The sequence below is a fragment of the Salmo salar genome, chromosome ssa07 (genome assembly GCF_905237065.1).
Source record: "Salmo salar chromosome ssa07, Ssal_v3.1, whole genome shotgun sequence".
Lineage (NCBI taxonomy): Eukaryota > Metazoa > Chordata > Actinopteri > Salmoniformes > Salmonidae > Salmo > Salmo salar.
The window spans coordinates 6,108,394-6,122,519 of NC_059448.1; the positions used below are offsets into that span (position 1 = coordinate 6,108,394).

The following is a 14,126-nucleotide window of genomic DNA, read 5'->3' on the forward strand; positions in this document are numbered from 1 at the left end:
CAATCGCCATACATTATTGATGGTCATACACCCAATATAAACAAAATCTGAGTTTCTAGGACTTACCACTGCAGTAATAGTTACTGCAAGTTCTTGGAATTGTGGACTTTGAGGGTCATTTAAAGCTTCTACAAACACTTGTTGTATGACGAAAACCACCAGTGGAGCAGGTTGGAGATGTGCAGTTGTTGTTTTAGTTGTAGTTGTTGTTGTACTAGTAGTAGTAGGTGTTGTAGTAGTGGTTGTACTAGTAGTAGTAGTAGGTGTTGTAGTAGTGGTTGGTGCGTTGGTTGTTGTGGTAGTTGGAGCTGTGCTGGTAGTTGTTGACAGTGGTGATGTTGTCCTTGACACTGTAGTTGTGGGGGCCACGTATGTAGTGGTTGTAGTTGTGGGCCTAGTTGTAGGAACGGTAGCCGGAACAGTAACAGGTTCTCCAGTTGTTGTGGTGGTAGTACCAGCCACAGGGGTTGTAACAGAAGTTGTAGGAGGAACAGTACTTGTTGCAAGAGCAGCTAAGTTCAAAAAGAAAATTGACATTTACACAGCTCTTTAAGGATGTGTGGCAGTAACACAGTCATCGTAATGTAATTCACTTCCTACAACCTGTAAACAGGCTTCCTGATCCTTTCACATGAACCACTTCAACTGAAAACCATTTCTAAAGTATACAGTACATTTGGAAATTCAGACCCCATAACCTTTCCCCACATTTTGTAAATTACAGCCTTATTCTGAAATGGATTAAATACTTTTTTCCCCTCATTAATCTTCACAAAATACCCCATAATGACAAAGCGAAAGCATGTTTTATGAAATGTTTAAAAATTGTATTACAAAAAAAAAGGAATTACCTTATTTATATAAGTATTCGGAACCTTGCTATGAGACTCGAAATTGAGCTCAGGTGTATAATTTTTCAATTGACCATCTTTGAGATATTTCTACAACTTGATTGGAGTCCATCTTACATAATTGTGTCGACAGCATTTAAGATCCCCAAGAACACAGTGGCCTCTTACAATGAAGAAGTGTGGAACAGAAGGACAACCGTATCGGTAGAGTGACCAGACGGATGCCACTCCTCAGTAAAAGGCACATGACAGCTCACTTGGACTCCTAAAGACTCTCAGATCATGAGAAACAAGATTCTCTGGTCTGATGAAACCAGGAATGAACTCTTTGGATTGAAGGCCAAACGTCACATCTGTAGGAAACCTGGTACCATCCCTACGGTGAAGCATGGTGGTGGCAGCATCATTCTGCGTGGGTTGTTCAGCGACATGGACTGGGAGACTAGTCAGGTTTGAGGGAAAGATGAAAGGACTTAAGCACAGAGAAATCCTTGATGAAAACCTGCTCCAGAGCGCTCAGGACCTCAGACTGGGGAGAATGCTCACTTTTCAACAGGACAATTACCCTGAGCACACAGTCAAGACAACGCAGGAGTGGCTTCGGGACAAGTCTCATAAAGTGGCCCAGCCAAAGCCCTGACTTGAACCTTTTGAACATCTTTGGAGAGACCTTAAAATAGCTGTGCAAGGACACTCCCCATTCAACCTGACAGAGCTTGAGAGGATCTGCAGAGAAGAATGGGAACAACTCGCCAAAAACAGGTGTGCAAAGCTTGTAGCATCATACCCAAGAAGACTCAAGGCTGTAATCACTGCCAAAGGTGCTTCAACAAAGTACTGAGAAAAAGGTCTGAATACTTACGGTATGTAAATGTAATATTTCAGTTTATAATTTTTCTATAAATTTGCTAAAAAACAGTTTTTGCTTTGTCATTATTGGGTATTGTGTGTAGATTGATGACGGAACAAAAAACAATTGAATCAGTTTTAGAATGAGGCTGTAATGTAACAAAATGTGGAAAAATTCAAGAGGTCTTAATACTTTCTGAATGCACTGTAGATGCTACAAACACAGGGTTAGCAGCATTAGAACGCGAAGAACTGTGTCATTCTGATATAGAACACTCACATTAACAACATGTGTATTACAGAGCACGAGCAGGCAAAACAGCTGAAATGTACGTAATTTGTTGTTGTTGTCGACCCACCAGTGACGGTTGAAGGGAGTTCTCCAGTTGTCAATGCACCACCTATTGATGTGATGGGTACAGCTGTAACCGTTGTTGTCGATGCACCAGTGACGGTTGTAGTGGGTTCACCAGTTGTTGTCAACCCACCAGTGACAGTTGAATTGGGTTCATCAGTAGTTGACGGCACAACAGTGATGGTTGTATTTGGAGCCACTGTAATCGCTCTTGTCAATGCACCAGTTACGGTTGTAATGGGTACAGCTGTAACCATTGTTGTCGACACACCAGTGATTGTGGTAGTGGGTTCACCAGATGTTGTCAATGGACCAGTAACGGCTGTCGTGGGTTCACTAGTAGTTGTCGATGAACCAGTTAATGTTGTAGTGGGTTCACCAGTTGTCGTCAACACACCCATGACGGTTGTAGTGGGTGCTGCAGTAACAGTAGCTGTTGGTGCATCACTTGGTGTCGACACACCAGTGACGGCTGTAGTGGCTGCGGCTCTAACCGTTGTTGTCAAAGCACCAGTTACGGTTAAAATGGATACAGCTGTAACCATTGTTGTTGATGCATCAGTGAGAGTTGTAATGGGTGCAGCTGTAGTATTAGTTGTTGATGCACCGGTGAGGGTTGCAGTGGGTTCACCAGTTGTTGTCGACACACCAGTGATGGTTGTAGTGGGTTCACCAGTTGTTGTCGACAAACCCGTGACAGTTGTAATGGGTACTGCTGTAACCGTTGTTGTCAACACACCGGTGATGTTTGCAGTGGGTTCACCAGTTGTTGTTGACACACCAGTGACAGTTGTAGTTAGTGCTGCAGTAACAGTGGTTGTTGATGCTTCACTTGTTGTTGACACACCAATGACAGTTGAAGTAAGTTCACCAGTTGTTGATGCTCCAGTGACGTTTGTAATGGGTGCAGCTGTAAACTTTGTTATCAACACACCACTGATAGTTGTAATTGGTTCATCAGTTGTTGTCGACACACCATCGACGGTTGTAGTGGGTTCACCAGTTGTCGTCAACACACCCATGACGGTTGTAGTGGGTGCTGCAGTAAATGTAGTTGTTGATGCATCACTTGTTGTCGACACCACAGTGACGGTTGTTCTGGGTTCACCAGTTCTTGTCAATACCCCAGTGACGGTTGAAGTGAGTTCTCCAGTTGTTGTCAATGCACCTGTTATGTTTGTAATGGGTACAGCTGTAACCGTTGTTGTCAACACACCGGTGATGGTTGCAGTGGGTTCACCAGTTGTTGCCGACACACCAGTAATGGTTGTTCTGGGTTCACCAGTTGTTGTCAATGCACCAGTAACGGTTGCAGTGGGTTCAACAGTTGTTGTCGACACGGTTGTAGTGGGTTCACCAGTTGTTGTCGACACGGTTGTTGTGGGTGCTGCAGTAACAGTAATTGTTGATGCATAACTTGTTGACGACACACCAATGACAGTTGAAGTAAGTTCACCAGTTGTTGTCAATGCACCAGTTACGTTTGTAATGGGTACAGTTGTAAACGTTGTTGTCGACACACCAGTGATGGATGTAGGGGGTTCACCACTTGTTGTCGACACACGAGTGATGGTCGTAGTGGGTTCATCAGTAGTTTTTGGTGCACCAGTAGCGTTTATATTGGGTTCACCTGTTGTTGTCAACACACCCGTGACGGTTATAGTGGGTGCTGCAGTAACAGTAGTTGTTGATTCGTAACTTGTTGTCGACACACCAACAACGGCTGAAGTAAGTTCACCAGTTGTTGTTGATGCTCCAGTGACGTTTGTAGTGGGTGCAGCTGTAAACTTTATCGACACACCAGTGATGGTTGTAGTTGGTTTGTCAGTTGTTGTCGACACACCAGTGACGGTTGTAGTGAATTCACCAGTTAGTTTCAATGAACCAGTGACGGTTTCAGTGGGTTCACCAGTTGTTGTTGTTGATGTATCAGTTATGGTTGTATTGGGTTCACCAGTTGTTGTCGGTGCATCATTGACAGTTGTAGTGGGTTCAGCTGTAACAGCAGTTGTTGATGCACCACTCATTGTCGACACACTGGTGACGGTTGTAGTGGGTTCACCAGTTCTTGTCGATAAGCCACTCGTTGTTATTGCACTGGTAAGTATTTTTGTGGCTGCAGCTGTAACAGAAAAAGGAAAAAATGATAAAATGAAAATATGACGTGTGTTTGTTGCTCTGTAATGTAACGACACTTGATACAATGGTGTACAAAATACACGGCGTGCAAGCTGTTCATTTACCAGATAATAGGATATAATAAATAAATGTGTTTACCTGTGCTGTTGACTGTCACTGAGGAGGGGTCAATGTTGAAAGCTGTGATGTTTTGGGCAGCATTTATCAAAACAGTGCCAATCTCCGTGATATTAGGGACAGAGGGGGAGCTGAATGCTACATTTACAGTATTGATGATGGATCCAGAGCTGGGAACAAATGAGAGATAACATGTTAGATAGAAAGTGAGATCAATTTAAGTAAACATACATGTAATGCAAAAAAATCACCTGAATTCTGTCACAGTCAAACTGTTGAAAGACGTGAAAGCTGATTGATAGAAAGGTTCAACCTGGAAGGCAAAACAAGAAACAGATGATTTTTAAACAAACAACTTACTGTTGATTAAAAGCTGAGTGTGTTACTGTTTTCTACCCCTTTCGTTTGGACATTCACATCTTCATTCTTTTAGGAGGCTCACCTGAGTTTTAATCAGTAATGCTCGGGTTTGAAAGGCCTGAGATGATGGGTTTGATAGATCAGAGGTAAATGTCTCTCCTCTGGACCGGAACACCACAGGCAACCTAATGATTGCAACAGCGGTAGTTGCAGTTGTTGTGGCTGTGATGATGGCAGTAGTGATGACAGGAGTAGCTATTGTAGTTGTGGTGGCATTTGATGCACTAGTGACGGTTGTAGTGGGTGCAGCTGTACCAGTAGTTGTTGATGCACCACTCGTTGACGACACACCAGTGAATATTGTAGTGCGTTCACCAGTTGTTGTCAACACACCAGTGACGGTCATAGTGGGTTCACCAGTTGTTTTTGTTGACTCAGTGATGGATGTAGTGAGTTCACCAGCTGTAGTTGATGAATCAGTTATGGTTGTAGTGGGTCCACTAGTTGTTGTCGACCCACGAGTGACTGTTGTAGTGGGTTCACCAGTTGTTGTCAACACACCAATAACAGTTGAAGTAAGTTCACCAGTTGTTATTGATGCTCCAATGACAGTTGTAGTGGGTGCAGCTGTAACTGTTGATGTCAATCTACCAGTGATGTTTGTAGTGGGTGAAACTGTAACCGTTATTGTTGACACACCAGTCATGGTTGTAGTGGGTTCACCAGTTGTTTTCGATTCAGCACTGACCATTGTTGTGTTTTCACTAGTAGTTGTTGATGCATCAATGTCGATTGTAGTGGGTTCCCCAGTTGTGGTCGACGCAGCAGGGACTCTTGTAGTGTGTTCACCAGTTGTTGTCGATGATCCACTTAATGTTATAGTGCGTTGCCTAGTTTCTTTTGATGACTCAGTGATGGATGTATTTGGTTCCCCAGTTGTTGTTGATGAATCAGTGATGGTTGCAGTGGGTTCACTAGTTACTATCGATGCATCAACGATGGTTGGAGTGAGTTCACCTGTTATTGTTGATGAATCAATGACTGTTGCAGCTGCATCCGTTGTTATCGACAACACCAGTGATGGTTGTAGCAGTTTCACTGGTAGTTGTTGTATTGGGTTCACCAGTTGTTGATGAATCAGTAATGGTTGTAGTGGGTTCACTAGTTGTTTTTGTTGAATCATTGATGGTTGTATTGGGTTCACCAGTTTCTGTCGATGCATCATTGTCGGTTGCAGTGTTTTCATCAGTTGTTCTGGATGAACCAGTGATGGTGGTAGTGGGTTCATCAGTTGTTGTTGATGACCCAAAAACGATTTTAATGGGTTCACCAATTGTTGTCGTTGACTCAGTGGAGGTTTTAGATGGTTCTCCAGTTGTTTTTGTTGATGTAGTGGTGGTTTTAGTTGGTTCAGCAGTTGTTTTTGTTGATTTAGTGGTGGTTTTAGTTGGTTCACCAGTTGTTTTTGTTGATGTAGTGGTGGTTTTAGTTGGTTCAGCAGTTGTTTTTGTTGATTTAGTGGTGGTTTTAGTTGGTTCAGCAGTTGTTTTTGTTGATTTAGTGGTGGTTTTAGTTGGTTCACCAGTTGTTTTTGTTGATTTAGTGGTGGTTTTAGTTGGTTCACCAGTTGATTTTGTTGATTTAGTGGTGGTTTTAGTTGGTTCACCAGTTGTTGGTGGTGAATTAGTGACGGTTGTAGCGGTTCACCAGTTGTTGTCGATGCGTCAATGAATGTTGTATTTGGTTCACCAGTTGTTTTTGATGACTCAGTGATGGTTGTAGTGGGTTCACCAGTTGTTGTTGATGACTCAGTGATGGTTGTAGTAGGTTCACCAGTTGTAGTCGATGCATCAGTTACGGTTGTAGTGGGTTCACCAGTTGTAGTCGATGCATCAGTTACGGTTGTAGTGGGTTCACCAGTTGTAGTCGATGCATCAGTTACGGTTGTAGTGGGTTCATCAGTTTTTGTCGATGCATCAGTGATTGTTGTACTGGTTGCGGATGTAGGATTCATAGTAATGACCACTACTGTTCAGCAAAAACAGAGGAACAGTAATTTCATAAAAATAATAACAATGACATTATAGATATATAATCCAAGATGTCTAATTCTGTTGAGTACACGTCCCTTACCCATTAGAAAGAGCGCTGTTGATGTAACTTGGTATACACTCATCTTATGTATTCTTTGAAAATTATGTTCTAAAGACATAAATACACAATACAAAGGATTTGGTTAAAGCACAACAACTGTTAAAAATGGCAGAGGTAAACTAATACCATGAAAATATGACCTACAGTGCCTGTTACGTATTAGCTACCTCCACATATAACCTCTTACATCTAGATGTTCCGCTAGCGGAACACCGCTCCAATATCCAATGATAGGGCGTGGCGCGAATTACAAACTCCTCAAAAATCCCCAAACTTCCATTTTTCAAACATATGACTATTTTACACCATTTTAAAGACAAGACTCTCCTTTATCTAACGACATTGTCCGATTTCAAAAAGGCTTTACAACGAAAGCAAAACAGTAGATTATGTCAGGAGAGTACCCAGCCAGAGATAACCACACACCCATTTTTCAAGCTAGCATATATGTCACAAAAACCAAAACCACAGCTAAATGCAGCACTAACCTTTGATCTTCATCAGATGACACTCCTAGGACATTATGTTATACAATACATGCATGTTTTGTTCAATCAAGTTCATATTTATATAAAAAAACAGCTTTTACATTAGCATGTGATGTTCAGAACTAGCATACCCACCGAAACTTCCGGTGAATTTACTAAATGACTCACGATAAATGTTCACAAAAAACATAACAATTATTTTAAGAATTATAGATACAGAACTCCTTTATGCAATCGCTATGTCAGATTTTAAAATAGCTTTTCGGTGAAAGCACATTTTGCAATATTCTGAGTATATAGCCCGGCCATCATGGCTAGCTATTTTGACACCAACCAAGTTTGGCACTCACCAAACTCAGATTTACTATAAGAAAAATTACCTTTGCTGTTCTTCGTCAGAATGCACTCCCAGGACTTGTACTTTACACCCAATGTCGTTTTGGTTCCAAATGATCCATAGTTATATCCAAATAGCGGCGTTTTGTTCTTGCGTTCAAGACACTATCCGAAGGGTGACGCGCCGGCGCGTATCGTGACAAAAAATTCAAAATATTCCATTACCGTACTTCGAAGTATGTCAAACGCTTTTTAAAACCAATTTTTATGCGATTTCTCTCGTAAAATAGCGATAATATTCCGACCAGGAGATGTTGTTTTCGTTCAAAGACTGAAAATGTAAAATGGACTCTTCACGTGCATGCGCACGCCCGTTTCATTGTTTTCAGATCGACCACTATCCAAATGCGCTACTGTTTTTCAGCCAGGGACTGCAGAGTCATCATTCCCCATTCTGGCGCCTTCTGAGAGCCTATGGGAGCCTTAGAAAATGTCACGTTACAGCAGAGATCCTCTGTTTTCGATAAAGAGGCTATAGAAAGCCAAGAAATGGTCAGAGAGGGCACTTCCTGTATGCAATCTTCTCAGGTTTTGGCCTGCCATATGAGTTCTGTTATACTCACAGACACCATTCAAACAGTTTTAGAAACTTTAGGGTGTTTTCTATCCAAATCAAACAATTATATGCATACTCTAGTTTCTGGGCAGGAGTAATAACCAGATTAAATCGGGTACGTTTTTTATCCGGCCGTGAAAATACTGCCCCCTATCCTAAACAGGATAACCTGCTCCTTCACTAGCTCAACAGAAATATATCCAATATGTATGTGTTTTCACTAAACAAATCAGATTCCCACCTCAGTCAATACCCAAATCAAATAAAATACATATTTTGCAGATGTTATAGCAGGGGCAGTGACATGCTCTGGGCTAGGCGGGACGAATTCGTCCCACCTACGCAACAGCCAGTTGAATCCCGTGGCGCGATTTTCAAATACCTTAGAAATGCTATTACTTCAATTTCTCAAACATATGATGATTTTCAGGCAAAAACCTGAGAAGATTTCATGCAGGAAGTGGCCTGTCTGACAAGGTGTCGTTCTTCTTGTCTCTGTTTATTGAAGAGTGAGGATCTTAGCTGTCCCGTGACACTTCCTACGGCTGCCATAGGCTCTCAGAAGGCGGCAAAATGCTGAATCGTGGCTTTGCAGGCTCTGGCTGAAACAAAGTAGCGCGTTTGGGTAGTGGCTGGTTACAGTACTGTGAGACTCAGGCTCGTGCCCACGTCGACCGAAAGCTTTGTTTTCTTTCCTCTGTTTAGCTAAATGGACATTCCCGGTCGGAATATTATCGCTTTTTTACGAGAAAAATTGCATAAAAATGGATTTTAAACAGCGGTTGACATGCTTCGAAGTACGGTAATGGAATATTTTGATTTTTTTTGTCACGAATTGCACCATGCGCACGACCCTGATTTACCATTTCGGATAGTGTCTGGGACGCACGAACAAAACGCCGCTATTCGGATATAACGATGGATTATTTTGGACCAAACCAACATTTGTTATTGAAGTAGCAGTCCTGGGAGTGCATTCTGACGAAGACAACAAAAGGTAATCAAACTTTTGTAATAGTAAATCTGATATTGGTGAGTGCTAAACTTGCCGGGTGTCTAAATAGCTAGCCCGTGATGGCTGGGCTATGTACTTAGAATATTGCAAAATGTGCTTTCACCAAAAAGCTATTTTAAAATCGGACATATCAAGTGCATAGAGGAGTTCTGTATCTATAATTCTTAAAATAATTGTTATGCTTTTTGTGAACGTTTATCATGAGTAATTTAGTAAATTGTTAGTGAATTCGCCGGAAGTTTGCGGGGGTTATGCTAGTTCTGAACGTCACATGCTAATGTAAAAAGCTGTTTTTTGATATAAATATGAACTTGATTGAACAAAACATGCATGTATTGTATAACATAATGTCCTAGGGTTGTCATCTGATGAAGATCATCAAAGGTTAGTGCTGCATTTAGCTGTCTTCTGGGTTTTTGTGACATTATATGCTAGCTTGAAAAATGGGTGTCTGATTATTTCTGGCTTGGTACTCTGCTGACATAATCTAATGTTTTGCTTTCGTTGTAAAGCCTTTTTGAAATCGGACAGTGTGGTTAGATTAACGAGAGTCTTGTCTTTAAATAGCTGTAAAATAGTCATATGTTTGAGAAATTGAAGTAATAGGATTTTTAAGGTATTTGAAAATCGCGCCACTGGATTAGACTGGCTGTTGCGTAGGTGGGACGAATTCGTCCCGCCTAGCCCAGAGAGGTTAAGACAATTGATGTATTGATGACTCATAGTGAAGTCTGGGTTCGTGCAGATAACCAACAATTTACGATGTTTGGAATGACACTAATGTGAGGTAAAGAATAATTCATTCATTCGAAGGCTAATTGATCAGATATTAAAATATCTCAAAGTTATATTAGGAAAATTATAACTTTAATCTGAATATTTTCCTTGGTGCCCCGACTTCCTAGTTAATTACAGTTATATGATTAATTAGTTTAATCGCGTAATAATAATTACAGAGTTATTTGATGAAAATAAGTATTCAGTTTTAATGATGCCAAAGACACGACACTGGGGTGACACAATAAATAAAACATGACATAATGCAGAACATTAATAGACAAGAACAGTTCAAGGACAAAACTACATCCACTTAAAAATGGCACTTGTAGCCTACATACAGTTGAAGTCGGAAGTTTACATACACCTTAGCCAAATACATTGAAACTCAGTTTTTCACAATTCATGACATTTAATCCTAGTAAAAATTCCCTGTCTTAGGTCAGTTAGGATCACCACTTTATTTTAAGAATGTGAAATGTCAGAATAATAGCCTGAGAGAATTATTTCTTTCATCACCTTCCCAGTGGGTCAGAAGTTTACATACACTCAAGTGGTATTTGGTAGCATTGCCTTCAAATTGTTTAACTTGGGTCAAACGTTTCGGGTAGCCTTCCACAAGCTTCCCACAATGAGTTGGGTGAATTTTGGCCAATTCCTCCTGACAGAGATGGTGTAACTTAGTCAGGTTTGTAGGCCTCCTTGCTTGCACACGCTTTCTCAGTTCTGCCCAGAAATGTTCTATAGGATTGAGGTCAGGGCTTTTTGATGGTCACTCCAATACCTTGACTTTGTTGTCCTTAAGTCATTTTTCCACAACTTTGAAAGTATGCTTCGGCTCATTGTCCATTTGGAGTCACATTTTCGACCAAGCTTTAACTTCCTGACTGATGTCTTGAGATTTTGCTTCAATATTTCCACGTAATTTTCCCGCCTCACGATACCATCTATTTTGTGAAGTGCACCAGTCCCTCCTGCAGCAAAGCACCCCCACAACATGATGTGCTTCACGTTGGGATGGTGTTCTTCGGCATTGCAAGCCTCCCCCTTTTTCCTCCAAACATAACGATGGTCATTATGGCCAATCAGTTCTATTTTTTTTAATCAGACCAGAGGACATTTCTCCAAAAAGCACAAACTTTGTCCCCATCTACAGTTGCAAACCGTAGTCTGGATTTTTTATGGCGGTTTTGGAGCAGTGGCTTCTTCCTTGCTGAGCAGCCTTTCAGGTTATGTCGATATAGGACTCGTTTTACTGTGGATATAGATACTTTTGTACCTGTTTCCTCCAGCATCTTCACAAGGTCCTTTGCTGTTGTTCTGGGATTGATTTGCACTTTTCGCACCAAAGTACATTCATCTCTAGGAGACAGAACGCATCTCCTTTCTGAGAGGTATGACGGCTGCGTGGTCCCATGATGTTTTTACTTGCGTACTATTGTTTGACAGATGAAAGTGGTACCTTCAGGCATTTATAAATTGCTCCTGAGGATGAACCAGACTTGTGGAGGTCTACAATTTTCTTTTTAGGTCTTGGCTGATTTCTTTTGATTTTCCCATGATGTCAAGTGAATGGGCACTGAGTTTGAAGGTAAGCCTTGAAGTACATCCACAGGTACACTTCACATTATGTCTATTAGCCTATCAGAAGCTTCTAAAGCCATTACATCGTTTTCTGGAATTTTCCAAGCTGTTTAAAGGCACAGTCAACTTAGTGTATGTAAACTTCTGACCTACTGGAATTGTGAGTTATAAGTGAAATAATCTGTCTGTAAACAATGGTTGGAAAAATAATTGTGTCATGCACAAAGTAGATGTCCTAACCGACTTGCCAAAACTATAGTGTGTTAACAAGAAATTTGTGGAATTGTTGTAAAATGAGTTTTAATGACTCCAACCTAAGTGTATGTACATTTCTGATTTCAACTGTATCAATACATTGTGGCGTACAGCAGGTCAACCACCAGTGGGAGACTCGTCGAGGCCTGGTGACAGACGGAGTGTACATCACGAGGCGATAGCTCCATCTGCTGGAAGTGCCAGGTCTCGACGGGCTCTCCGCCCAGGACTAATTGGGGCTGATTGGGAGTTGGTGAGTAATCAAGGGCTGATTGCTCACCAGCTGTACAAACCCCATAAAGCTGCCAGAAGGGCATTACACAGTAGAGGACTAGGGGAAGTGAGGTGACTTCCATGTAGTTGGAGACGGTTACATGAGGGAGTTGAGTTTGTGTGCCCGACAGGATACAGCAAGACCTGGAGCCCAGAAGATGGTATACCGGGGAGGGTCTCAGGGGGGGAGACCTTTTCTTTTGGATTTATTATTTAATAAACATCCTTGAAACCGAGCTAATCATACTCTGTCTGTGTCTGATCTGTGTAAACGTCTTGACCAAACCACCTGGTCTGTCCCTACATACACACAAACTATCTAGGTCAAATAGTGGAGAGGTGTTGTGCCGCAAGGTGTTGCTTTTTCTGTTTTTTAAACCAGGTTTGCTGTTCGTTTTAGCATATGAGATAGCATGTTCCATGTTGTGGCTCTATATAATACTGTACTCTTTCTTGAATTTGTTCTGAATTTGAGGACTGTGAAAAGACCCCTAGTGGTATGTCTAGTGGGGTAAGTATGTGTTCCATGTAATACTGCTAGATCATTGCTAGACAGCCATAGATGTTCAAGCCAATTTAAGTCAAAACAGTAACTAGGCCACTCAGGAACATTCAATGTCGTCTTGGTAAGCAACTTTAGTGTACTGTGTATCTGGCCTTGTGTTTAGGTTATTGTGTCATGCCCTGATCTGCTTCACCTGTCTTTGTGATTGTCTCCATCCATCTCCAGGTGTCACCTGTTCGTCTTGTCTTGTCAAGTCAACCAGCGTGTTTTTCCGCACTCTGAACCCGCCTGCCTGACCATACTGCCTGCTCTGACCTCGAGCCTGCCTGCCACTCTGTACCTCCTCGACTCTGACCTGGTTTATGATCTTTTGCCTGTCCACAACCTGTCTCTTGCCTGCCCTTTGGATTACAGTAAATATCAGAGACTCGAACCATCTGCCTCCGATGTCTGCATCTGGGTCTCGCCCTGTATAGATATATATTGTCCTGCTGAAACGTGAATTTGTCTCCTGGAAAGCAGGCTGAACCAGGTTTTTCTTTAGGATTTTGCCTGTGCATAGCTCTATTCCATGTATTTTTATCCTAAAAAACTCCCTAGTCCTTGCCGATGACAAGTATACCCATAACATGATACACCCACCATCATGCTTGGAAATATGAAGAGTAGTACTCAGTGAAGTGTTGTGCTAGATTTGCTCCAAACCTAAAGCTTTGTGTTCAGGACATAAAGTACATTTCTATGTAAATGCACAGTTTTACTTTTGTGCCCTATTGGAAACAGGATGCATGTTTTGGAATATTTCTATTCTGTACAGGCTTCCTTTTCAGTCTATTAATTAGGTTAGTATTGTGGACTAATTACAGTGTTGTTGATCCATCCTCTGTTTTCTCCTATCACAGCTATTAAACCCCCTAGAGTCAATGTCCATGCCCCTGCGAAAATCTAATTAGCATATAAATAACTCTCCATACAAATCTAGCAGTTTAAGCTAGCGATATTTTAATTTTTTTGCAATGCATGTCTCAATCCACCACATGCACCAATATCGCACTTATGCATCTGCAGTGAAAGGTGACAGAGCTAGAGAGGTGTTTGTCAGACCATGAGACATCCCAAAAATCGATCTTCTCACAAAATCGACTTAAGCGTCTTAACGGTTTGGCCTAAAACTATTATGGAAAGATGACTCTCACGAACCCAATGTTGTTCTCCTGCTCGTGTCTTTGAACTCGCCTGAAGTCGGTACAGTCGATCTGCCAACTTCTGTCTGTAGCGACCTCTCTGTGGAAAGTTGAGACTCTCACGAACACGTACTGTACGTGTCGGTTGTTTTGCTGTAGGTCTCACAAGACACCTCTGAAGGTACCCCAGTACCAGTTGAAAAAACAAATGGAAGTACACTACCGTTCAAAAGTTTGGGGTCACTTAGAAATGTCCTTGTTTTTTGTC

At 41.6% G+C, this 14,126-nt stretch overlaps 1 protein-coding gene across 3 annotated transcripts in view; it reads right to left on the bottom strand.

The window, feature by feature from the left end:
- LOC106608496 (mucin-2) overlaps positions 1-14,126 on the bottom strand; it is a 66,176-nt gene that overhangs the window by 7,382 nt on the left and 44,668 nt on the right. For 2 of the 3 annotated variants that reach the window (XM_045721458.1, XM_045721459.1), the window contains 3 exons: positions 4,333-4,481; positions 2,060-4,177; positions 67-512 (listed from right to left, as the gene is read on the bottom strand). In XM_045721458.1, the coding sequence (XP_045577414.1) occupies positions 67-512; positions 2,060-4,177; positions 4,333-4,481 (2,713 nt within the window). Of the gene's footprint in view, positions 1-66; positions 513-2,059; positions 4,178-4,332; positions 4,482-4,562; positions 4,625-4,753; positions 6,700-6,804; positions 6,874-14,126 lie in introns of all 3 variants that reach the window. The other variant, XM_014206436.2, reaches the window with a different exon arrangement.